The sequence below is a fragment of the Rhipicephalus sanguineus genome, chromosome 8 (genome assembly GCF_013339695.2).
Source record: "Rhipicephalus sanguineus isolate Rsan-2018 chromosome 8, BIME_Rsan_1.4, whole genome shotgun sequence".
In the NCBI taxonomy this organism is placed as follows: Eukaryota; Metazoa; Arthropoda; class Arachnida; order Ixodida; family Ixodidae; genus Rhipicephalus; species Rhipicephalus sanguineus.
In genome coordinates this window covers 50,858,033-50,885,226 of record NC_051183.1, presented here as the reverse complement: position 1 = coordinate 50,885,226, position 27,194 = coordinate 50,858,033, and the positions used below count along the sequence as shown (strand labels likewise).

Genomic DNA, 27,194 nt, shown 5'->3' with positions numbered 1-27,194 from the left:
TTTGTTGCGCATGTTTCTTTTTTCAAAGTATATTTTCTTGCAAGTATTTTTGAACGAAGTAAGGCTTAGCACAGCATTATTTTTTGCAGAAAAAAATTAACATTCAGTATAAGATCTTCCTTTATTTAATCGCTCCGTGGTATTGGAATATCTTCCCGGCTCTTGCACATTGGATTATAGAGTCCCGTTATTGCTGTTCCGCAGTTCTTGTTGTACATAATTTGGCATTGCTTGGGAACGCCGTTGTCTATTTTACTTTCTCTCATTAAAAGCTGGCACCCTGCACAAACAGCAACACAATATTGACAGGAGTAAGCACGCTTTTACTGAAGGGCCTGGAAGTTTTCATATGATAAGTCAGGCATTTGTTCTCATAAGAATTCATCCATTTATTTCTGTACTGCTACACTTACCAGCAGCTGCAGAGCATGAGCTGTGTGCAGTGCTGCAGGAAACATCAGCCAAGCACGATACCGAAAATAAATATTCTGACCTATGCCGGAAATATCACACTATCTTATTTGTCGGATGCTCTGCATCTAAATAACACTTTAAACGGAACGCAATCAGAAATCCCAAGAAATACACATCGCACTTTCGCGCCATCTGTCGAACGCATACAACCAAGCTCCCTTAAGCCTCCAAAGTATCGCGTCGTCCTGCGCCGGAAAAAGATTTTGTAAGAAAAGAAGAATGAAGTTTCAATTACCGCGCCTATTTCAGCTTCATATGTGCCCAAGATATATGAAAACAAGTATCGATTCATGTAGCGTTGCACGTTGTGCTTGTCAGCCATATATTTGTACATTTAAGCTAATGTTGTCTTTAACGTGTTTGCCTTGGTAATAATTTTCTGTCATTTCATTTATCACACTTGCTGTGTCTTTCAATGACACTTTTCATCAGTTCTGGGTGCATTTATTGCATTAGATACCAGGAAGTGTTTTAGGGAACAAAATTATGTGAACAGGTTGTGCTAGAGGCGCGAGTCTCAGTCACAGTGCACCTGGTGACTTCTAGATAGCCGCGGCTTGGTTTAATCTAAATTAGGCTTAATTAGGAATAATTTACTTAATTACAATTGTTTAGCATAATTAATCCACACGGGGCTCCATTACCTCTGCGAGGGGCTTCGTTCAATCGCACAACTTAATCAATCCTAATTAGCTTTACTTTAATTACCTCCAATTAAACTTCATTGGGCTTAATATGACTGGACTCGACATTAGTAATTACCATCTTCTTCCGGGAGTAGTAATTACTATATAGTATGAGAAGCTTCTAGGGCGTGGGGTAGTAGTGAGACCTGGCGGGCAACCTATTCATAATGAAGGTACTGAATTTCACTACCAGGGATCCACTATGACTATGGCTGGAAGAATCCGTAAGGGGCGTCTGGATGCCCTAGAAAATCCAGCTATCTAGCTGTTACGCTCGTTACCGGAGCCTGTGCACGGCGCAAAACTTCGGCACGGAAGGCAAATAAAATAAGAAAATATCGCTCTACGTTACCATACTTGCGTGATGGTTCCCGAACCAAAGCTAAAGCGCGTCCATGAGGAGATATTTCGCTTCGTCACGACGTTCCATCGGTTGTGCTTGCTCGTGTGTTGACGTGACCAAAGCAAATTATCGATGACAGTGCCAGCGCTGCCACTAAATACTGCTCTGTCGGGCACACGGTGAGCTACACCTGAGGCAACTGGGGAAGTTGAAGAGGTTGATCGCTCATCAAGATCATCTGGCCTACAGAAATAGACGTGGAAGGAAGGGTTCGGCTGCAAAGTAGCAGGGTGAGAGCCCACTCAGCACTTCCACCAAATGTAACCGTTTTTATAAGGATAAGCAAAGGGACTAGCGTTCCACAGATTTAGCATAGCTCAACAACGCGGCTTGGGCCTTCCTCATTTTAAGAATGAAGCGGCAGCAACGCCACTTGTATTCGGCCCTTCTATATCACAGTACATTCTTCAAACAAACAACCATGACATACCATCATTCCTTGATAAAAATACATTTTCTGTAGGACTGTATACGCATGCATATTATTGAATTGAAGCACCAAGAAGTAAAAAAATAAGGCATAGGTGCTACGCCTATCTAATTAGCGCGGTATTGTCGGAGGCATACAGGGCACGTTACAATATTTTTTTTCCAATCCGCAAAGCTCAGGAATTAACAAATATTGCTTAATGCATTTTTTTAAATAGTAACTCTAGAGAAAAATCTTGAATACAAAAGTTGTAGCGCTTGTTCACAAATATCGAATTTTTCATTGTATGGTAAGACAGCTCACCAGCTTATTTTTTCCGGCCTTTCTCTGAAGTGCGGGAATTTAAAAAAAAATACCACGTGACCACCGCCCAACGCGCGGCGTTTTAGTGCCCTCAAATGCAAGTTGAACGAATTATCAAAGGTTGCTCCGCGTACGACGGTAGAATGAGCGGGCGATCGGTGACTGCGATGGACGCTAAGTGATGGTAGGGCCGTACCATCTAAAAAAAGCGCATGAAAGAGCGAGTGCTACGTGTCAGTGAATGTTTTATCTCGGTCCTTCATCACGCTAAAACTCACGTCAAACTCTCCCCTTTGAAAATGTTTCTTCATTCGCGTAAAAAGAAAAGAAAAACATACCTACGCTGCATCAAATGCTGCCTACGGTCTCATGTGGTAATTCCTCTGTGGCTGCGGCTTTTTTTGTTGAAGAATATTTTGCTGTTGTGGTTTAAAGAGTATGCTCCTTTTGACGCCTAACGTCCATCGCAGTCACCCGTAGCCTGATCAGTCGATGTCCGTTCGCGAAGCAGCTTTTCATAATTCGTTGAATTTGCGCTTGAGGACACTAAAATTGCCGCGCATTAGGTGGCAGACATGTGGTCCTTTTAAAACTCGCGCGCTTTAAAGTAAGGCCGTAAAAATTAATCGAGGGGGTTACCTTACAATAGATTGAATAACTCGACGACGAAGAAGATTTCCCTCTAGAGTTACAATTTCAGAAATTCTTTAGTCAATTTTTGTTAATTGGCGAGCTTTGCGGTTTGTAAAAAAATATTCTACGTGCTCTATATGGCTCAGAACAATGCTGCGCTAATTGGAAACGCGTAGCGCCTATGTTAATTTTTTTTAATACTTGGTGCTTTATGTGAAACACCCAGTATATAAGTGCCCATTGGTAGAAGCTTCACAAACGCACGCCTCACTGCAACCGTATTACAGTTGTGCATCGGAGTTTCCTGAAACCACTATAACAGAGTATAAGGAGATTTTTGATGAAATTGAACTGTCGAAGAAAAAGATCATTTTATTTTATTCGCCGAAACTACCTTTTATACAATATAGCCTATTGCTATGCGACACTGAATGAACGTTTGAAGCTTAGGAATATGTTGAGTGCACTCCTCACCTGCCAATGGTGCATATTTTGTGAAGCAACTGCACTCACAACCCAGTGATCCTGGGTTCAAACCATAGATGAGTGCAGCTTTTCAAATGGGAAGAAATCGGCATGGTGCTTCTGTGCATCGTTATGCTGCCATGTTGCCCTTTACACTTTTCGGTCCATTTGCAATTATCTGTGCATTTAGAAAACATACTAAACGTATACTTACCGATTCGTTCATCGTCAACCATTAAGACAAAGATAATACATCCTCTCGCTCGGTCTATATGCAATAACTTATATAGTCCAATCGGGCAGTCTACAGCACGAATAAAAAGTCACATAATTATTGCACACATTATAGTTCCACGTTTCTGAGCCACTTTTATTCAGTTACGAGATAACTCTGTGTGTCCTCCTACGTAAATCATTTTCAGGCAGGAAGACACCTTTGTAGTTTTCATGCCGACAGTGCAATTTGCCGATTTCCCTCTTTTGACGTGGCATGTACAGTACAGTCCACTGTTAAAGGGAACACTCGAATGAGCAACTTTCATTTTGTTGGCCCCCTAACGGCTAGTGGATGGGGAAAGATTGTTCGTGCACGTTACTAGTCTGTCATAAGGGTTCGGAACTGTGAACCACCAGTAGTGTTAAGCAGATCTAAGCCACTATGCTTTTGCAGGAGAGCGAAATCCGGACATACCCGAAACGCTAGTGTTCCCTTTCACAGTGAACCTGTCACTTTAATGTTCACAAAGAATGTTCCTAATCAAGCAGGAGTGGGAGAGAGGCGCGGTGTAAATGATGGCTTCCGACACCGCAAGACGGACACCCAAAGGCTAAGGAAACCGTGCTGGCATCCGACTAGGTTATGTCCAATTTGCGACCTTAACTGGTATAGACACCGATGGTGTAACAAGAACGAGAGGGAAATGATGAGCGCAAACAGTTCACAACACACATGTGCGGCTCACTGTGCGCCGGCTATTACTTAAGTTAGTGGCTTGCAAAAAAAGCACAAAGGACGCACGGAAATAGCATGCACAGTGCGAGCGCGAACTAACAACTGTCACAGCTCGACACTTGCAATGTAGCGCTGAAACATGAAACAGGACGCATGAAAAGAACGTGCAGATATACACAGGAGGAGCTCGAACTAACTGTCACAGTTGCTACTCAACTAGCCCATATTTGGTTCTTCTTGCTAGCCGCTCACTCCTTTAGAAATCGAAGCCGCTGCGGCGAGAAAAGTGACCTGCGTGCCGCATGTGACTTCAGCCTCAAACATTGCGGTGAAAGCACAAGACGTTCCATCCTAGCCTCTTAAGAGATAAGCGCGCGAGCATCGGTGACCACGCCTTGCACGTCAAAATACAAGACGAAGGCGCCCATCCTAACCACAGCGAAACACTACTGAGTGTTGGAATTGGCGACCCAAGAAGCGGGGGTCTCAATAAATTTGCGATCCGCGAGGGCGCATGCGCAGAACTCAAGCCACTCTTGGGCTCTTGCTCTCGCGTTATCCCAAGACCCGAAGATCGAAAACAAGCCTGAGTCGCCAGCGAAATGACCCAAACGCAGCGCGGGCAACGGCACAGCATGTCCCTCGTCTCGCATAATTCTAATTTCGCCACGTGTGGCGTCCCGTGCGTTTGACCCAATGCCGCCTCCGTTTGATCCAACTCTCAAACAGTGCTCCTCCTCCTCCAAACACAAGATCAACCTACCCAACGCAGGCACTAGTGGGGCGACGGCATTTAAAGCGGACCCTTCGCGCCATCTCCCGGTGATAATAAACAAGCTGAAGCACGTCCGATATGGTAACTGGTGTATAGAAACAGCTGGCTGTTTGATAGCTCGAGGATGTATACTGTATAGCGGAATTGTCTAACGCAGCGCGCTGAGTAGCGAGGGGTCGCAGGTTCGAATCCCCAGTCGCGCGCTTCGAAAACGTGTTCTGAAATACGTTTAATAATTTAATAATAAGTTTAATAATAAGTTTGCATATATATATATATATGTGTATATATATATATATATATATATATATATATATATATATACATATATATATATATATATATACATATATATATATATATATATATATATATATATATATATATATGATACAGGACATGACGACGGCAGAAAGCCGCCTATAGTGTCCATATAACTGCTACCGCAATAAAACTTGCATAGCTTGCACCGGATGGGCAATGCTAGACAACGGAACTGATGATTACCTATGCAGTCCTTGCTTTTGCTCTTTTGCTGTTTTGCAAATGTTCTCTTTCCTTCTTCCTATTTTGCTTTCTCCTTTCATATTAAATCAATCAATCAATATTTATTAGTCTTGTCAAAAATATAATACATTGCAGGTAAATATGCAGTAGGAGGTGCCAAGGTTACACACCACAGGCGGGACCTCCTTTGTTAATACAATAGAAAACTAAACAAAGAATAGCGAAGAACTGCTTGTTATATGTGTTACTAGTAAGAAGTGCATTACTGAATAGTCAAACTATATACAAACAACTTTAAAAAATTAGAGATGTATAGCCATTATACATTGAATAAACAGTTTTTAAATTTTCCTTTAAATACATGAATGGGCATACTATCTCTCAAATCACGAGGTAATGAATTCCATGATGAAATTGATGAAAAAACGATGGTTATTTTTGCATTGTTAGTCTCTCTGCTTTTTGGGTATGTTGTTTTTGTGTATATTTCGATTTCTGTTTCTCTCTTTATTTCATTCTGTCTTGGTCTTTCTATCTTTCTCTCGCTATCTGTATTTCTTGCTCGCTCATAATTTATGTCTCTTTTTATTTCGTTGTTTATACTTCTTTTTTTTTCTACCTTCGTTCTCTCTATTTCTGTCTTTTCCTTTCTTTCTATGCTGTGCTTTAATCTCTGCCCTCCTCCTTTTCCTCATCTTCACCTTCGCTTCTCTTTCTCACCCCCTTGCTGTATATCTATTCTTTCTTTCTCTCTCTCTCTAAATTTCTCTCAATCGCTCTGTACTCGTTCTCTCGCCCATAAGTTATTGCTTCCCGCGCCGAGCAAATCGGCGCCGATGTTCAGGAGCCAAGAAGAAGATGAAGAAGAGGACAAAGAGAGCGTGGGCCCGTTCGTGAGGATGATGGTTTTCTGTTTCAGACGGGCAAATTACTGTGACCTATAAATAGCTTCGCTGTTAAAAACTGCAAAAGAGCTCGTATAGCTTTCTGGGCTTTAGAGCTGAAGCCAGGCTCCTAACATCTTCTATGCAGTGAAATGCCGATCTTCGAGTCTTCTCAAGGTACAGTGGAGAGTCTGGCTATGCTGGTGTAATTGTGAATACTGATACAAGACATGGTATGCAGCGTGTTCACCTTTGCAATTAGCGCACGCGGGCCAATACAGTACGCCGACCCAGAGTCGAGGCAGCACTGGAGAATCACGTAGAGAAAATTTGCTTGGTATTTGCAACTACATTAATGAGTCAACCTTATGCCACTATTGTTCTAGTTTAGCGGAAAAGTCCTGTTGACTATGCGCGTGTAGCGAAGTCGTCTTGCAACGTCTACTCTTGATAAAGGCACGGACAATCTCCGAATTTTATCGTAGGCACATAGGGCAACGCCATCAGCGAGGTGATTACCAATTATACCACATTGTCCCGGCCGCCATTGTTAAATTATATCATTAGACCCATTAGAACAATCAGAAAGTTCACTTATATGGGACGCCAATGGATCGTACTTTCCACATCGTAAACGTCGCATAATTTGAAAGGCTGCCTTCGAGCCGCCTAATATTTTAATTTCCTTCGGAATTCAAGTAAAATAAATTCCGCTGTGGCTTGAAGAGGCGTGGCTTCTGAACCAAGAGATACCGTGATATGTGGCGCTTTCAACTTCACGACGATCCATCGAGATGGTACCACAGAAGCGCCGTTTGAGCCATGGTAGTCAGAACTTCTTTTGGAAACATGAATCGGATAGCAGAAAAAGTTGCCACAACAAAGCACCGGTTCACCTACTTCCATTAGCATTGCAAAATTAGTGATTCGTAAAAATGGATAGTCACGAATCGCAAATGTGTATGAAGCATATTTTTATGTGCAAAGAATAAATGTGCACGCAACGTTTACAAGTTTCAACGATTAAAAGCAAGCTATGGCAATGAAAGCGCTCAGAAAACGACAAAGGCGAAGAACGAAAGGAGGAGACGGGACAAGCGCTGACATGTCTCCTCCTTTCGTTCTTCTTCCCTGTTCTTTCTTGCGCTGCACCGTTTCTACGATATTGCACTAACCCGCCCAACTTCCCACAGTTGTAAGCAGTGCTTAGTTGTGTTAAACCGCAACCCACTTTAATCTTTGTGTATTTAAAGGAAGATTTCTTTATTTCAGTATTCATTTCTATTGATATCAAATGTCTCCCACATAAATAAAAGAAAATATTATTACTTCCTTCCTTTATTACTTCCTTCCTTTAACAAGTTCTCGCAATACCGAAGACAACAGCAACCGAAGCGTCAAACAAAAGGTGAACACTTGTGCGGCCAGTCGGCGCTCGAAAGCGACTGGCGCCGATCAGACGAACACAGAATGAAGCAGACAAGACGAGCGCCACGAAGCCGTTTGTAAAGGCAGCTGACGAAATTGACTACCGTTAAAGGTTACAAATGATCTCCTTTATGGTTTCCTTGGCTTCACTGCTTATTGGCCTTATTAGGTTCTGTGTAACAAAGAAGCGAACGCCTTGATTAATAGCCGTAGCTGTTGTGTACAAGAATTATATTTTACGTATGGCGCCCGCAACTTATCTTTCCTGCATGACGTTGTGCGTGATGCACCTGCATATTATCCAATCACTTGAGCAGATACGCAATCACAGTTCACGCCTACATTTTTTATATGTAGCTGCCTGTTGACCCACAAGACTTCGGCTGTAGATGTCCGAGCTGACGTGGAGTTCCTCATGGAAAATAAAGTGCTACAGCAAGTGCATGTTTGGGCTAGTTAGAAATCCAAAGACACTTCTCTAGCGGAAACTTCAGAGATATGGAACCAAAGAATTTGTTGCAATCTTTATGTGTCGCAATTTTTTCGTCCCTTGTCTAAGGCGAGGGGCGTGCCGCGGTAAAAAAGCATATGTGCTACAGCTCCCATCAGTACGCTGCCGAGGCCACGTAGTAGGAAGCACGTCGTTCAGATATGACCCGTCAGAGACAGAACGAGACAGATCGGATAGATTTCTGGGTTGTCGTTGCTCTTTATTCTAAGTTCTACTAAATATCTAGCTCCGATTCTATCTTTAGATGCGAAGTATCTTAAGGCGGAGCTCAATCCGGTGGTGGTGGTGTGCGGCGTGACCACCCTTGCTGCGCATGCGCATACACTCTCCACACACCTCCTCTCCCCTTCGCCTCACCATACCCCTCTCCACTTTCCCTCTCCCATTCCCCTCTCCCCCCTCTCCACTTTTCCTATCCCCTCCCCTCTCCCATACCCCTCTCCACTTCCCCCTCCCCTCCCCCTTTCCACTCTTCCTCTAAAACGCGGGCTAGACATGCCGAAATTCTCTCCTCCTCAATGCCGCGATGAGCGCGAGCGCATGCGCGTCCCCTACCCTTCTCTCTCCTCTCCTACGCTGGCCCCCTCACGCCCGCCTGTCGACCGCGTTCCCCGCTCGCCCTGTGGGAATTAACGGCCAGGCTAGATGGAAGATACGACGCGCGTAGCGTCCCTCTTCGCGTTCCACGACGCGAGGTCGGTAGCATGCCCAACGAACGCCAATGGAACGTGATCGTGCAAGTGCTCCGGCTTCGCATCGCCTCATGGTCCCTTTTAGCGGGAGATGTTGTAATTTTTTTGACATACCCTGATGTCTAGTATATTATACACAGCTATTAGCGTAGCCTATTCCATCTGATATATATATTTTCATTTTTATCAGGGTTTCCTGAACACTCGCAGTCTCGCTTACAGGGTGCTGCTGAAGATAACAGAGTGTCACTCCATACTCTTGCGACCAGAGAAATAGGTCGCGATCTTCGTGCCTGGGATGCCGTTTGAATCATCGCCAATATATAATATGATTGGTAGAGCAGGAAATTTCGTGTACTTTGTACTCCACTGAAAGCATAAAAATGAGTGACTTACCTGGACAAGGCTTGAGCGTCGCCGCGTTTTCTTTGTTGCGGCCAGCACCCTTAATGAGTTTCAAACTCGTGTCGTATGCTACGCTGCATGTTAAGATGTTGCACATGTGTAAGTACGTATTAACTAAATGCCAATGTAATGCTCACAGTTTAGAAGGCTTCTCTTGGTTCAAATAACGAAGAGTGCATTTATATTGCTTGTCACCATAGAATTCCGCTATTTGAATTGAATAGCAACCAACGGCAAAGTCTGAAGGGTAGTCTTGATTTACTGCGTAAATTTTTTCCTGGATTTCAACCACCTGCACACGTAAAAGCAATACGCTCATGAAACTTCGCCTAGATTGTTCTTGTTGAAAATTGTAGAAAAACTGTCACATAGGTTCGAAACCAGCATGCAGATTGCATTCGACTGCGCCGCAGTACATCATTGACAGCCACTTTATAAATATACTTTGTGTGCGGCGCCGTAACCCTTCATTTGAAGGAAAGAAAAATACAGTAAAATCCCGTTGATTCGACAATCGTTAATTCGGAAAATTGGATGATCAGGACGTGTTTTCCAGTCTCGGCAAGCATGTGCATTGCTTAATGGCATCAAACTCTCGTTAATTCGGTCATATTTAGCCTTAACCCGGTTAATTCGTACGAAACTCGGAACGCGCCGAGCGCGATGCTCTGCACGATGTGATGCAAAGGAGCGAAAACGGCACTCGCGGACGGCCGAAACAGCCGCTGGCTTTCATAGAGGCGTGGTCATCATCTACAATCGCGTTGTTATACGTAAGAAGGATTGGATTCACATCACGTTTCGAATTAATACTCGAGGATCTTGAGCCACATTCACATTGTGAACGAATTCGCAAATGACGAAAAATGCGGCTTTTGCAGTGCTCCTATGCAAAATAATAATGAATTTGCGTATTCCTCAAGAAATGAAAGTGAAATGATGTAATAGACATTTATTTATTCTTTTCTTGATACTTTCGATAATGCGGCGTTCGGTTAATTCGGAGGGTTTTTCCAGTGCCGTGCAATCCAAATTAACGAGCTTTTACTGTATAACAATAACTGTCATTTAGGATGGCAAAAAAATCATTCTTTGACCATGAATAACTACCATTCAGCACACTGTTCTGTAGTTCTAAATTTAATATTTTTTACTGCATTCACGCGATACAATTATTATAATAACCGCAGTGGCTGACTATAAGCATCTTTTTTTTTCTCATTTCAGGTTTCTTAACATGCACTGCAGCCTAGGTATGAGGGCGTACTTGCATTTCCCACCACCGAAATCTACCGCTTTGGCCGCGAACGGAAGCTGTGTGCTTCTACTTAGCCGAACAACAGTTTAGCAGCTGAGCCACCACACCGGAAAGGTAGGCAAATGCTTATCAATTTTAAATGGGTAGCAAACTGACGTCAAGTTATTGCGCTTTCCTCCCACAAATAAAAATTACATTTGCAGAGGACAGGTCTCCCCCAACCACTGAGCCTCGCCACGGTGGTGAAGTGGTTATGGCGCTCGACTGCTGACCCGAAGGACGCGGGATCGAATCCCGGCACGGCGTCTGCATTTTCGATGGAGGCGAAAATGTTTGGGGCCCGTATACTTAGGTTTAGGTGCACGTTAAAGAACCCCAGGTAGTCGAAATTTCCGGAGCCCTCCACTACGGCGTCTCTCATAATCATATCGTGGTTTTGGGACGTTCAACCCCAGATAATATTATGGATTATTATCTCCCAAACAATGAAATGGCGCGAGGTGTTTCAGCGAACACCTTTCGTCACGTGATTTCTAGCGAGATCAAGTAGTGTAAAACGGCTCGTAGATTTGAAATGTACGCGCTTACACCTCTTTGGTAAAAGCAAGATCATGTGACCTGTCGGCAGAGATAACGGCGTTTCAGCGAACGCCGGCGGCAAATCACGTGACGCAGGGTGTTCCCTCAAACGTCATCGCCTGTGCCGGTAGGTCTCTTTATCACGAATGAATAAGCAGCGGGAAAAAACGAGGACGAGCAAAGGAACGATAAGCAGTGACGCTCGTTATCTCGCTTTTACCTATGAGGTATAAGCGTGCGAAATTGAAGTCTACCTGCGCACTTACGACACCACGCAATCTCGCAAGCCAATCAGATACACTCGCATAATTACAGCTTCGCTCTCCGACGGTCTTCACGGCTTAGAACTGGCTCAATGTTGCCACAGGCGCTTCTGTTGACATTTTCTTGTAACTGGTTCGTTGCACGCGTAACCACTGCCCTGCGCAGGTGCGCATGAATGTCTCCAACGTTCCTGATTATAGTCGAATCTTCCTATAAGCCTGCGCGCCCAACGCGAGCAATACAGTTTATTCTGGAACTGACGCGGCCCCCAACGGTTACGCTGGAACCTTCGATGACACATGTATAAAGGCTTATTCACACCGGCGGCTGGCACCGGTCGCGTGATAGAATGGTGACCAATATGCGACTCAAGGCAACCGATGATGTTCTCACCTGCGTGCGACCTATACCCGTCGGCACACAGAATTCACGGCTGCTCGCGTTGCTGTTGCCCGGCAAAATAAGCTGATATCCTGTTCTTCTTCATATGCTTGGTTCAAAGGTTTGCGACTTCATTCGCGCGACTGAAACACTGAGCAGCGAGCTATTAAGCCAACGGAGTCTCTTTGCGACTAAAGCGGCCATTTACGACCAGTCGCTTCGCCACTAACTTGGTCGCACGAACGCTGATATTCGCAGCTGTGAAGGAGCCTTAAATGCCGACCAGCCTTATCCCTGTTCAGATTACCGAAGACCAGCGTTACTGCTTACCGCTTCGCTGCACTTTGAATGTCGCTTCTTTTAGTGGACACAATTTGACATATTAAAGCGTTCAATTTCCCTCCCTTAAAGCGTTTCATTTTTGCCGGTTGCGTCTGGCTTTCTTCTCCGTCAACACCACGTGAGAACATTTCATTCCGTCGCCCACTGCTATTTCCTCACGCATCCGCACACGAATATTCTGCGTCAAGTTCAACGACTCTCCGTGGGGACGTGGACACCTAAGGCTCTTGCCGCAGAAGCATTTGTGATGCTATTATATTTCGTCTATGGTGCGTCACGCTTTTTATTGTGTTTTAGAAATGCTTATATCTGCTGTCTATAAGCCGCTATATTTCTCTTAAATTTCTCTTTTGGTCAAAGCCCTGTGCCACGGACAAAGGTGCAGCACAATATGAATCTCGAATATAGTTGTCAAACGAATATTGTGTCGGAACACGCTGTTTGGCACCCAGCTGACGGGTCGTACTAACTAGAGCCTTCGCGATAGCACTCGCGAGCGGCATCTTCAGCGGCTAGGAAACTTCGGTCGCACGCTCAGGAACGCTATGCGCCAACCGCATTTACAAGTATGTGTGTTTGTTGCGCAGCTCAGTAAGGGGCGTTCGTCATAAGACCATCCACGCCCCAGTGCACCGTCTAAAGATGAATGCGGGCGTACAGCGTACACGAGGAACAGTGCGTGTCCTTTCGAGGAGACAGTCGCCGTATACTATCAAAGCGGGAAAGATTAAGAGCCCACACACCCGACATCCGCAAAGCTCCAACAACGTAGTTGAATTGTTTCAGTCGGTTAGTACACTGCGTAACGGATGTTTTATATAAATAGGGCAAAACAGACTCCAGGAGTTGTCACATGGCAAGCAGGGATGCCCGGAGGAAGAGCCTGATACGAAAACTTGTGCTGAGTTATGTGCTTTCCCGGCATTTGAATGTACAAACACACATTAGGAGTGTTCCGCTAAGCGCGACAAATACAGATCCCTCCAAAAAGTCATTATGGTGCCATATCAATTGCTAGGGTGACTTTGACGGCTGAAGCGCTCACGCGTAAATATATATATATATATATATATATATATATATATATATATATATATATATATATATATATATATATCTATATATATATATATATATCATTTACATTTATGTATTTTCTTTTTTTGGTTTTTACTCTCACTGAAATGGCAATATGAAATGAGACATATACACATATGTTGAATTACCTGAATTTTCATATACTTGTCCCTTCCGCATTTGCCAAACACTGTTTTTGCTAAGCGCTGAGTTCTTCTTAATGTGTGGGTAATTCCGACACATTGAGGCCTTGATCCATGAATACTGCTTCAGCATCATCTGACGGATTCAAATCTTCTGGCCATGCACGATCGGAGGGACTTCATTTTTGCATTTCAGAAATAATTGCCGTGACCGTTGCCTTTTTTATCTATATTTACTTATTTTGTACTTTTAAAATGAAACACAGTTTTATCTTGAAAGTACATCCATTACGTGGAGCGTAGCTTTAGCAGGTACGCATGAGGATCGTAGAAAAGCTGACAATAGCGGAAGTAGGCGCGCAATATAACAACAGCAAGAAGGGACAGGTCATGACGCGAGCGCTAGTGTCGTCTCCAGTTCATTATTGCCTATTTTTATTCCGCTCCTGTTTCAGTGTGAATACCTACAAACTCCCTCAAATTTCATTTCTTGACAATATTGCACACAAAGGAGTATCCGACACACAACGTAAAGATGACCCTGTAGAGGCATAGAAAATAAATGACTCAAATGGTTCATATGTTTTCAGTACATAAGCTAAACAAAGCAATAGGAAACAGCAGCGTTTTAAGATGATTTCTGCACAGCTCTATCAAAATTCTACATTGCATATGCAGTTTATGGTGCTGCTGAGATCACAAAGAGATATGTTATTCGCCTGTAAGAGAGAGAGAGGAAAACTTTATCGATTTCTGTAAGATTTCTGGGATGGGCTTCAGCCTAGGATCTAACCGAGAGGCCATGTCCCCGGCAGCTTCCTCGGCCTGCTGGATCACCCAGAGTTGCTCGCCTAGGCCAGAACCCCAGCATTGCTGATTAATGCTGTACATTCTCATATGATGTGATCAAGCCTGGCCGTGGCGTTACTATACTGGCATTGATTAGTTGTTTATAATAAGGGATACATGTGGAGCATGATGACGGTGTTCATGTATGCTCGTGTTTATAGCTGCCACCATTGAACGGACAGAGCCCGATTAAGCTTGGGGGGGGGGGGGGGGGGCTACTAACGCTATTGCATGCGATAATGTTGAGTTATGTCACATATTCGACTGAGACTAATATATTTTAAAACATGTGCTGTTATTTCATATAATCACTACAAATAAACAATCCACTTAGCCTGTGTATATTCCAGCTCATGCGGTGCTTTACAAAACTAACAAACAGTTACACTGGCATTGAGTAGATCGATAGATCAAGCATTTCATGTAGGAAAGCCCTACTACGCATGACAGACACAAAAATGGCGACTTCTGCTTAAGCTTCTGCGCTTCAATTTCCGCGGTATGTAACATCACCTGCACTAAAGACTTTGCCACTGAACCTTTTTATGCATATAGGAAAAATACGAAAGAAATTTCCACGCACATGGCGAAACTGCTGTGATTTCCAATTTGCCGGGTCATCTTCATAAAGTATTGTTGAATTTGCCTCTGCAGCACTTCGTGCTAGAAACATAAATGAGATAAGAACAATCATAACTTTAGTGTATGCCTCAGGAATATTACAGAATTGTGAGGTCTTATATATTATCATTGTCACTGATAAATGCAACCAATAAAATTCAACCGCTGTACTGCCGCTCGTGTTTTAATGAACCAAGTGTCGGATAATGAACACCGAATAAAAAAAAAACATTGAAATTCATGTAAATTCCATTGGAGATAGTAATTTCAAAGGTCAAGCCATCGTTAGCTGCACACTTCCTAAATATCCTACCTGTGACGAAAGCTGCAAATCATAGGGCGTATACATCAATTCCTGCAGATGATGTGTGCAGGGAGCTGGCTAACGACTTTTTCTTCCGCAGGCAAATGCATACTCACACAGAAAGTTATAGTCACATCGGCCGAAGTGGTAGTGTTTCCTTGAGTTAGAGTACAATTTCTGACAGTACCCAAGTACCATGAAGGACTCCTAACAAACAACTTCGTACAACAGTTTTGTCAGAAAATAATTTGGTACCGCATAGGTAGTCACGAAGCGCGAAAGGCGTGGTAGGAAGGACCATTACCGGCATGCGCTGGAAAATAATCATAGGGCCCCGAATGCATTCGCCTAAGACGACTCGAACGCGAAATCCCTCTTCTTTTTCTTTTCACTCGATGTACTGAACAACTATAGACAGACTTAATAGGACGCTTGCGTTTCGATTTCAAGAGTGGAACGTGATAGTGTAATCTGATCCCTTTCGCATCGCCTTAACAGTCAGTTTCCTGCCTTCGCCTCTCGGTTGACGCCTCAACTGCGCTGCAATGAAAGTAACGTCTGTGCATGTACTATCGCGCTCAGTATAAGCTACATCACGCGAGCGCGTGGCCGAGCGCTCTGCATGGTTGTACCGGTTGTACAGTGAGGCCGATTCTGGCATACTTTTTAGTTATAGACGTCAGACTCTGCCCAGGCGGCGCTGCGAAAAACACCGCCACCAGCGCCCTCATCGTAGCCCTGGCACTAACTGGGTAGTGCAAGGAGAGCCGCCCGCAAGCGAATGTGCATAGGCCGCAATATAACCCTCCTATTGCGTTGGCGTCGAGGCGCGGTTTCCTGAAAATCAAGGACCTGGAAAGCTTCTTCCGCCAATCCACGCTTCAGAAACAAAGGAAGCTGATCAAAGCGAACTGCGAGTACAATGCAAAATAAGTTTTAGTTATTCCCGCGCGCTGCAACTCGCAAGTACAAGCGAGCATCACACGACACCGAGTTCGAGGCAAGCCCTCCGACATCCGTTCTCTAGAGCCTAAATGCGTTAAAATCGGGTATATACGTTTGCCACTGCGATAAAGTACCTACATACACGATCAATTTACTTAGCTATGCATCTTACGATCAGTGGTACAAAACTCGGTTCACAGCAACACACCTGAAGGGGGTCACGACCAACATTCTGCGAGTTACTTGTATGACGCACGTGGTGTTAGCTAGTTAGAACCAGAGCTCTGAGCCTTCAAAACGTACATACGTCCGCGATGCTGTGTTGTGACGACCAACTCGTCGCGGTGTGCGTATCACGCGTCTCCTGCAGTCTGCCTCTAGCTGATCACATCGTGTTACACGACAAGCACCGCGGTCAGAGCCTCTGCTGAGCTTCATAGTCAAGGTTACCACGGTTTTGCATCAGGGCTACGCAAAACAACAGCAGAGCCACACTAGCCACCCTAGCCACACATTCATGCCACCGGCTGTGGAGAACGCGGGTACTTCGCTTACCCAACACGCTCGCAACGGCCCGTGTCCAGCGCTCTCGCCTTTCTTCTTCGTACGACAACTATGGAAATCGGTAAAACTGAACGTTGTTATTCAGTCTTTTACGTCCGTGGCAATTCACAACGCAACAGTGCGTCTTTTGCGGAGTTTCTTCGTAGCGTGCGGAGGGCTCTCGTCTGCTGCTGTTTTCGCCGTCGTTCAGGCGAGTGATCCAGCAAGCACATCACGACGGTTCGGTGGCGCGTCCGACTAGCGGAGAGCAATTCACAGCTCTCGTTCTGAGTGCTAAATGCGCAAACACACGCGATATTAAGCTCAATCGTTGTTTCGCACTCGCTAGTTGCACCTGGTCCCATAGCAAACTGTACGAGAGAGTCGGTCTATGCACTACTCAATACTTCTCCGACAGGTGGCGCCACACATCTTGGAAACTCCAGAGTCTGACGTCTATCGAGAGAGAGTTTGGCTGCTCTTGCGAGCGCGCATCGCCCCCACTTGCTTGCTTTCACCTTTGAAGTTACCATTTTTGAAGCTGATATCACCGCTGCATGAAACGAGGGCGAGGGTGAAAGTAAGTGGAGGCGATGCGCGCTCGCAAGAGCAGCCAAACTCTCTCCCGATAACTCAAATATAATTCAGGATCGGCGCCACTGTAGGAGAGGAGAAACATCTGGCGTCTTTCGTTAAGCAGCTGGCGTCTTTTCGTTTTGCTTTTAGAAAACATCTGGCGTCTTTCGTTGGTTTATTTCATCAATCAACGGCGTTTTGAACAAAATTTTTATTGTTTAATCACGCACAGGAGAAATCTCACCAGGCACTACCTTGGAGGTAAACAATGGCTGCTAATGGGAATGCGAGACAGAAGAAGTCGGCTTTTAGCTAACACTTACACTTATACTTCTACTAACGTTTCCTACTGGAACATGCCAATGGCTGCTAATGGGGAATGAGAGACAGAAGAATTCGGCTTTTAGTTAACGCGCACGCTGCGAATTTTTTATTGTTCAACAACGCACAGGAGAAATCTCCCACCGGCACCACCTTCGAGGTGAAGATCTGGTACTAGCGTTAAGACTGGTTACGCTCTACGACGGGGACGAACGGGTGCCGCTTTAAAGGGGCTGATATACTCCAGCGTAACGTCGACGCGCGCGCACGCTCTCCACAGCGACGCTACGCTAACAAACGCGCAGCACTTTATAGTCCGACGCGCGGCGCTACCGACGCGTCCGGCGTCCGTCAGCGCGCCCCGGCTGCAGCCGGTGCGAGATGCGACATGCTGCATTCCGCGCCGGCGACGTTACCCAGACTGCACTCCGTCTGCGTCTCTTCGTGAAGAAGGGACGCCGAGTGCACTCCAATGCGCATGCGTCAAGGCGGCGTACTGCGTCGCGGAAGTGGGAGTATAGAGTGCTCTGTTTTCGCGTCAACGTAACGTGACGAACCTGACGTCGCCAACTCCCGCAGCCGCGGGCTGACGCGAACGCACGTCGGAGTATAACAGAGCCTTAAGGAGCTTCACCCCTAAAAGCTGCGTTGTCCGTGAGCGAAAATTTCGTGGTAGATGCGAATAAAGACATGAGCCGGAGGGCGTCCGCACTTTCGCTTTCCTTGCGGCACGGTTAAGGTCTCTACCGAGAAGCGAAGGCAGGCTAGCGATGCTAATATGGCATGATTAGGCTATCGCGTACTACTCTTGTTGCCGCTGCCTCCGAGAGAGACGGGCACGCGGTGGGGTCGCACAATCTCTTGGAGGCCTTGCGACTGTGTACCGCGGTTTTCACGCCGTTTCCGAGAGATGGCGTGACCACTCCGCGTGGATGTTCCCTTACAAACACGTAGTGGGTACACTAGTTACCCAAAACAAAGGGCACACACATTTTTGCACGCATTCTCTTACACACACGTAGAGGGTTCATCGACAATTCAAAAAATATGTGACGCGCGTAAGTGTTCCCTCACGCTACCGGGCTGTTGACACCCTTGTGGTAGATTATCTGCATTCACAATGACTTTGACTGCAATGACTGAAAGCGTCAGTGCAGTGTGTGTGTGTGTGTGTGTGTGTGTGTGTGTGTGTGTGTGTGTGTGTGTGTGTGTGTGTGTGTGTGTGTGTGTGTGTGTGTGGGTGGATAGTGAGTGAAGTCAACGCGTACGAACGCAGAAAAAACAAAGGCGCAGGACACTGTCTATAGGTTGCCCCATCAGTGCACAACACAATACTCGCGCGTACTTTGGACACCACAAAATACTGTTGCGTAAAAGTGCTGTCAGACACATTTACCTTTACTATAAGTATGTCGCGTGTCTGTGTGTGCGTGTGTGTGCGTGACTGCGTGCGCGCGCATGAGTGCGTGTGCGCGGATATCGCTATCACGTTCAACTCTTAAGGGCGAATTTTAATGGTCCTCCCATTTTCTAGTTGTTTATTTGCATCTATGTCGATTTTCCGCTCACGAACAACGATGATTTTCCGCTCACAACCAATAAGGCCGGTCTCGACACTGGAATTTCTGCGAAACGAGCTCTTTAACGATATCACGTGAAAATTGGGGAGTGGGATTACGTTCGTGGTGTACAGCGCAATAGAGTACGTACAGAGTGTTTATTGAAAATCTCATACAAATAAATAACCAGCAATCACAAGAAGCAAATAACGATAACGAATTCAAAACGCAGATGAGTTTTGAACTGCTGTGTTATAAAAAAAAAAAACTCATGATCAGTGAAGGCTGAGAGACAGCCAAATGAGCATGCTTTCCGATGTATTGATCTTCCCCCACACCCTCCAAAAGTTTTCTGCACCTAACGTTGTCTTACACTGCGTCCAGGATGGGAGGCACTGCAAGCTTTCTGCATCTCCCCTGGCTTTGCACTGCCTCCGTTATCGGCCCCCCTTTGCCTAAGCGGAGATGTAATGTGATGACGTCATTATGCGGCATCAGCCTATGGGATATTACAGTGACGTCATAATCACATCTAAAATTTTGGCGGTCTTTAGGACTTCAACGTCGTCACGACGTGGTGATTTTTTGCATCACTAGGGTTAACGTTGACGCCGCGGGACGCCGACGACGATGGTCATGCGCGAAAATCATTTTCGCCTTTGATGAGCCATCTAAGGCTTCCGCCTTAATAGGTTACTATTGCGCTCCGTACTCGCAAGCTTTTGTATTGTATATGCATGCTGCAACCAACGTGTGCACTATCCAGTGATAGCTGCTAAATGTTGGTACAGCTCAGTTGGATCGAACATTTGGGGACAAAGTGTTTTGTCAATGAGGGGAAGGGGGAGGGGCGTCCAGTGGATGCGTTGTGGCATAACGTGGGCACTCGGGGGCTGGCTCCGTCCGGAATTTTGTGTTCCCAACAATGGAAAAAGTTGCGTCGTTCTTTGTGGGAGACGGGCGGCAGCATTGCTGACGGAATCTAAGGCATATCACGTTGTACCGGTCGTTTAGGTAGGCTATGTTGCGCGTATGCGACAACAGGCAGCCATGGAAAGGCTGGCGTAGTGCTTGTCGAGTAACTTGTTAACGCAGCCACATCGGTTTCAGAAAAAACTTCCATAGCTGGCATCCAATTAAGGAGCGAATTCATGACGAATATGGTGGTTTATGTTCGGCCACATATGTGGTGAGGGTGCCTCGCCTGGTAGCCCGCATCGTTGTGTGAGCTAGGAATACAGTGCATCTAATAGATTGTGTCGAAACTGAGTGGGAAGAGAATGGAAAGGGAATATGGCCGGCATTTCACTCGCCGTAATCTTTACGCAGTCTGGCACATTTGCAAACTTAAAACTTTGGTTCTGAGTTCTTGAAGTCGCCAAATTCACTCGGTGTAGGAGTCGGGCGTGTGCACGGCAACGCAAAGGTGTGAGTGCGTTTTCCGGTAGACCAACAGCATAGGCTGACTGAGCGCATCGTTGATCATTTGGAAAGTAGGCAACGAAGAGTTTCTTGACGTCGGCGTCGTTGGCCTCGAAGGTGAACCCAAGCGCTTCGGCAATGGCTGCATGACCCGCAGATAGCGCCGTCTAAAAAAACGCCGCTGAAGCGCCACGAAGACAATAACTTGTACCTCGTGTTGTGTGGATTGTTGAGAAAATACATGGGACATTCGGCTTGGGTGGTGGCGATAGCTTCCTCATGCGTCTACTATGTGTCCCCTGTAAGACAATGTAAACCTACCCAAGAAAGTCAAGAGGAAAAGAAAATAATCGAAGACTTGTTAGTGAAGACGAGCTCATCGGATATCCATTGTATAAAAGCAGTTGTAAGTCAAGATGAAGAGAAGCCGTAGTATATAACCTAGATAATATTTCCCTTAGAGGTGGTTTCGCTAGGTGATCGAGTCAATTTTTTTTTATTTTCTCTTCTTCAAACGAAATTTCAGTACAGTTTGTTCTTTTATCTAATTTATCAGTTTCGGCCTGCGATACTTAGTTGGTGCAGGCAGAGCATAGATATTTTTTTATTCAAATTTGATTTATTTTTCGCCCAACTTCACTTTAATGTAATGTAAGACAAGGTGAGCAAACAAAATTCGCACATCCCAGTATATTAGTAAATCCATTGAACTTAAAGTCACAAGTTGGATGTTAGGGTGCTGCTTTGACATGCTGCACGCGTCAACCAGGTCTTCAAGGAATGAGTTTGCAGAAGTCAAGGCCACCATGCAGCTTATTTATTAGGTGTTGAAACGCTTACACGGTGCTATGGAGACCAAGCAGCATCCGAACTACTTCGCAGAACCAGAAATTTGACACGGCTGCAGTCCCATGAATATGTTCAGTATCAGATAACTGTAGCGGCAGGCAGCAGGCGATGTTCAGTAAAAATTCGGCTGGGTGGGCAGGCATGGAGGAGGAGCATTTGTTTAAGAAGAACGTCTTCAAGGTTGAGGTACCGCAAGCAGTCCGATAAAACTCTTCTCACCCACTCTGCTGGAAACAGGTTATGAGAGCCGTGTACGAGTGAACGTACAAGTTAAGACAAAATAATTTTTAAAACATGCAGTTGTGCGCTGGATTCTGAGATGTTTTTACCAAATCAATTAACGGGGAACCTGCCTTACACTGACGTCTGTAATATATTATAATTTTATAGCGTTAAAATGATCAGAAAGCTCTTACCTCTCTGTAATTGCAGATTGGTCCTGTGGCCATTTTTATACGTCTTCTCTCGTTTTCAAAGAGCATTAATTGCAGTCAACTAAAACAGCTCATACTTTTGCACTCATTACCTCGCATCGTTCATATATTATAGTGATAACTGTGTAGCAAGGCAGTCGTAATGAGCATGACATTACTGACGCATCCATCACTCTTTTCTGTGGTGGAGCATGACGTAGTTCCATGAATGCGGCTGTTATATCGAAGTGAGTTATGCGAGAACATTCCTCAGTAAAATGAAACATCAGGAATTCACTCGATGAATTCTCAGCCCATATAGATGTTGGACCTAATGAGTCGCCTTTGTAATTCTAATTTACCACCCCCGATGCGCCGTTTGTTAAAGGTTGCAATTTCCAGCTACCAGATTCTTCTAGTTTTCAATGCAACATTCCATGCGGCATATCTTGACTCGCCAACAAACGTGCACCGAGAGTTGCGCATGAAGGATAAATCTTCTTGATTAATCAATTTGGGTGCGAAACCTTATTTTCTAATAAATGTATCAACAAAAACATTCCTTCAATAGTAAATCAGACTTTCAATCTTATTTTACTTTTTAATCGCGCTTGTATTTATAATATCCTGCTTTGTGCAGGATATTACAAAGGAAAAGAAAAGGAAAGGAAAGAAGAAAGAAAATGGAAAGAAGCGAGAAATACGAGCAGAGACGTACAACTATGTTTATGTAAAACATGTAATGAGCCGTGTGGAATCAATACCTTGGCCGGCTTTCAATGCTACATACCAAACTGTGCTTACATTCATCTATGACAAATGTACAGTAACGATGTGATGGCATCGATACCTATTACCACAATATACATCGCATGATGGAAGTGCCATGAATCCCACGATGTATTTGCAGTCATTTAGGTAGCAGCGATATCACCAAACACAGACAGACAGACAGACGGACGGACGGACGGACGGACGGACGGACAGACAGACAGACAGACAGACAGACAGACAGACAGACAGACAGACAGACAGACAGACAGACAGACAGACAGACGGACGGACGGACGGACGGACGGAGAGAGAGAGAGAGAGAACTTTATTCAGGTCCTGAGGAACTGCGTTGTAAGGCCCCCTTTTAGGGGGAATCCGTAGCAGTCGCGGGCCGCTCCCACGTAGGGATCGGAAGACAGTGGCCCTCCGACCTCTCGCAGGCCCTCTGGACAGCCCGAAGTTGAACCAAGAGGTCTCCGCTGTTAAGGGCTTCCTCCCAGTCCTCTTCTTTGTTGAACTCTGCGTCACGTAACGCAGGACATTGCCAGAGCATATGAGGTAATGAGCAATACGCCTCTCCGCAGTCCGGACAATGCGGTGCGATGTTAGGCGAGAAATAACTGAACCTGCCCCTCGAAGGGAAAGACCCCGTTTGGATCATCCTGAAGGCCGATGATGGCGGTCGAGTACGTTTAGGATGAGGAAGTGGAAAAGCCCGCCGAGATAGATGATAATGAGTCATGATCTCGTGGAAAGTGAGTAGCGAGTCCCTGTATGTTCCGGCGTCCGCGCCTGCGAATTCGCTGGGACCGCTGCGGTGAGCGATACCTCGCGCACGGTCATGGGCAAACTCATTGGCGTTGGGGACATTGGGATGTACGTTGGCCCCCATGTGGGCCGGGAACCATGTTATGGTGTGAAACCCGATAGCTCCCTCGCAGCCGAGGATGGCCGCTGCCTCACGCGAGATCGAGCCCGAGACGAAAGCCCTAGCTGTGGAACGCGAGTCTGTAAAGACATTTGGACGCGATGGGTCCTTCATTGCTATGGCTATGGCGACTTGCTCAGCCACCGTTGCCGAAACCTTTCTAACCGAGGCAGAGCATAGGAGTGTGCCACTATGATCGACCGAGACCACTGCGAAGCGATCCGAACGCCCGTACTGGGCTGCATCGCACACATAACAAAAAAAAAAATGCAGTGGAAGACCTGCGCGGCATGTACCGCATTTACTCGCATAAAACCAACGCAGGTCTGCCAACTGTTCACTAGTGTTGTGTAATGGTAACTGTAGCTGCGAGGAGACAATCGCCAATCTTCTGTGTGAGTGTCCTCGCTTCAGTGCACCAAGAGAAGAACTGTCCAAAGTGTTTGATAGATTTGACAATCGTCCATTGTCGGAGAAAAAGATCTTAGGACACTGGCCGAAACCGTCCTCGGCACGGAAAGCTTTGAAAGCGTTGTTGCACTTTTTGCACGCAACTAGTCTCAGAGACAGACTTTAAGCAGTGTAAATGTGTGTATTATCGTTCTTTTTTTCTTCTTCTTTTTTTGTAACACCTCTTTTGTACCATCTTTCGCTCCCCCATCTCCTTTCTCAGCACAGGGTAGCCAGCCGGTCTAAAAACTGGCTAAACCTCCCTGTCCTTCCGTTTTTCTTCTTCTCCTCCTCCTCCTATAGTGGTAAGTAACTGTTGACTAACGTTGGTTATTGTTAGCTCAATGTTGGATACTATCGTCTAGCTGCGCTAGTGCTTGAAACTTTTGAAAAGCATCAAAAAGAAAGATTTCGAGTGCACTGAAAGCGCACGTGTGCAACTGTGCGTCTTCTTCGTCCGGAGCCCCTTTGATGAATCAGTTACATCCTAATTCCACTGATGAAACTCATATTATCATCTTGGCGCTCATAGAGAACGTCGAACGACTGTGCTCCTTGCTTCATGCTGTCCATAATAACAGTACCACTGGTTACTTTGTTTTATTGCTAACTGCCTCAGCTAAAATTGGCACTCATTGGCAAGACGTGCGTTTTATGTGAAGCAGCAAGGCAGATGCAGCAATGAGCTTTCAGACGTAGTTTAGAGCGAAATATTATCACAAATTACTGTCAGGCGTGATCACGCAGCATTGAACAAGCATTCTGATTTCCGACAAGAACGCAGGCGCCCTTTTTAAGCAGAACGCCAAGAGCTGGCCGTTCGTAAAGCCGATATGATTCATTGGTGCGCAAAGACGTACCCGACATTCTAGATAATTTAAACCATAACAAGCATGCGCACTGGCATGGTTGCTGAAGTGAAGGAGTGTTGTTGAGGGCAGTGTTATTGTGCTGGTTCCTGCACACTATGGAAAAGGGAAATGAGAACACCAGTTTGATCATTTCCACGAGAGTGACCGCTTTTCTCACAGCAATAGCGCTTGCTCTCACACTTTGTTTTTTGCTATACAACCTATAGGGATCTCTATAAGCATGTAGGAGTGCTGATATAATGTTGCGGAACAATTACGTTGTTTTGTGTGTCACGCGAAAGCGACATGCCTTCAAGGAGCGATAATTGGTCCTAAAAAGAGACAGGGCGTGCAAACACGGACACAAGAAAGAGAACAGGACACCACAAACGCCGTTTGTGGTGTCCTGTTCTCTTTCTTGTGTCCGTGTTTGCACGCCCTGTCTCTTTTTAGAATGAATACGTACCAACTAGCTCAGCTCTCTGTTATTCTAAGATAATTGGTCCTTCCGCCCGTCGGGGTTAATGCCTGCCACCCGGATGTTATTCTGCGATACTTACTTACGAAATTTTCGCCATAGTTTCGGATTCTATGTTCGTATTGGGACCGCCCGTCTGTTGCCTTCTTCATCACAGAGATATTGTGGAACTTGATTAGAGCCCGTAGATCTGCTGTTTTCTCTGCACGTATCTATAGCCCTACTTTATTGCATTGGTCATGCCTACAGGTTGTAACTGTAACAAGCTGAATTCCGGTGTTTATTTTACACACCTACAATTTGGTTACATATAACATTCATATTATCTGTGCGTACACTCATTAGTTTCCTTCCTGGTGCTATCTATCATTCGCCTTGTTGCTTTTGTAGGAGTGTCACCTCTATGAACCATAGATTTTAGAAGCGTACGAAAATAAAGCTGAAAAAATCACAGCATATCCACGGAGTGAATGATGATGAGTGGGCGAAGCTGCGGAGGTTCATCGGTAAACCGTGAATCTTCCGTGAATTCTGCCCAGTACATCATCACCGACGTGAGATCGGGCGCGTCTATACTAAAGGTTCGATGAGAGTTATGACGACTTGCAGCTCACTTTAATTTTACATGTACGCTGTGAATTTTCATTGTTTTGAAAACCATTGCTTTAGAAAACATCTGGCGTCTTTCGTTAAGCAGCTGGGGTCTTTTCGTTTTGCTTTAGAAACATCTGGCGTCTTTTCGTTTTGCTTTTAGAAAACATCTGGCGTCTTTCGTTGGTTTATTTCATCAATCAACGGCGTTTTGAACAAAATTTTTATTGTTTAATCACGCACAGGAGAAATCTCACCAGGCACTACCTTGGAGGTAAACAATGGCTGCTAATGGGAATGAGAGACAGAAGAAGTCGGCTTTTAGCTAACACTTACACTTCTACTTCTACTAACGTTTCCTACTGGAACATGCCAATGGCTGCTAATGGGGAATGAGAGACAGAAGAATTCGGCTTTTAGTTAACGCGCACGCTGCGAATTTTTTATTGTTCAACAACGCACAGGAGAAATCTCCCACCGGCACCACCTTGGAGGTCAAGATCTGGTACTAGCGTTAAGACGGGTTACGCACTACGACGGGGACGAACGGGTGCCGCTTGAAGGTGCTTCGCCCCTAAAATACACAGCTTTGTTCTTTGTGTACCTGCTCTACGGCTGCTTTGAAATCCTTAGTCTTATTTTCCTCAAAAGCGATAGGCTTCCAGGCGTTTTTTTTTTGTTTACCTTGAAGTTTAGGGTCCAAAGTGCAATTAGGTTTCTAGCGTCTAATGTATATTTCTCATTTTGTAATTTCCTGAGTCGAAAATAAATGGCGAAGCCTGCACTAAGTCGCGCGAGGCTTGAAACCGCGAAGCTGACAATAAAGGAGTCAAATCTGGTTGCTTCTAGGGTGGTATTAGGCTTTAGCTAGGTGATGCTAGGTTTCATCAAGGTTCCTTCAAGTTTGTTGCTGGATCATGCTAGGTTGTGTCAAGTTTGCTTCTCAGCGCAGATGGGTTCCATGTAAACCACGCACAGTCACAATCTCCAGAAACAGAAAATTGGGCTGAAACCGAGCGTTCGCACCTCCCCTTCATCTTGCGGCACGTCGTCGCTAGAGTAGGGCTTCCATCGCTTCGGGGTCTTGTAGCAGTTGCCATTGCTTTTGCCTTTGCCTAGTATTCTCAT

The 27,194-nt window shown here is 45.3% G+C and overlaps 1 protein-coding gene across 1 annotated transcript; it reads right to left on the bottom strand.

Annotated features, from left to right (window-relative positions):
* Nucleotides 1-27,194, bottom strand: LOC119403219 (uncharacterized). The gene is made up of 5 exons (XM_049418235.1): nucleotides 27,093-27,194; nucleotides 9,686-9,840; nucleotides 9,540-9,622; nucleotides 3,609-3,698; nucleotides 1-280 (listed from the first exon to the last, which is right to left on the bottom strand). Exons 1-5 carry the CDS (start codon nucleotides 27,192-27,194, stop codon nucleotides 126-128), a joined length of 585 nt encoding a protein of 194 aa, XP_049274192.1. The 3' UTR covers nucleotides 1-125.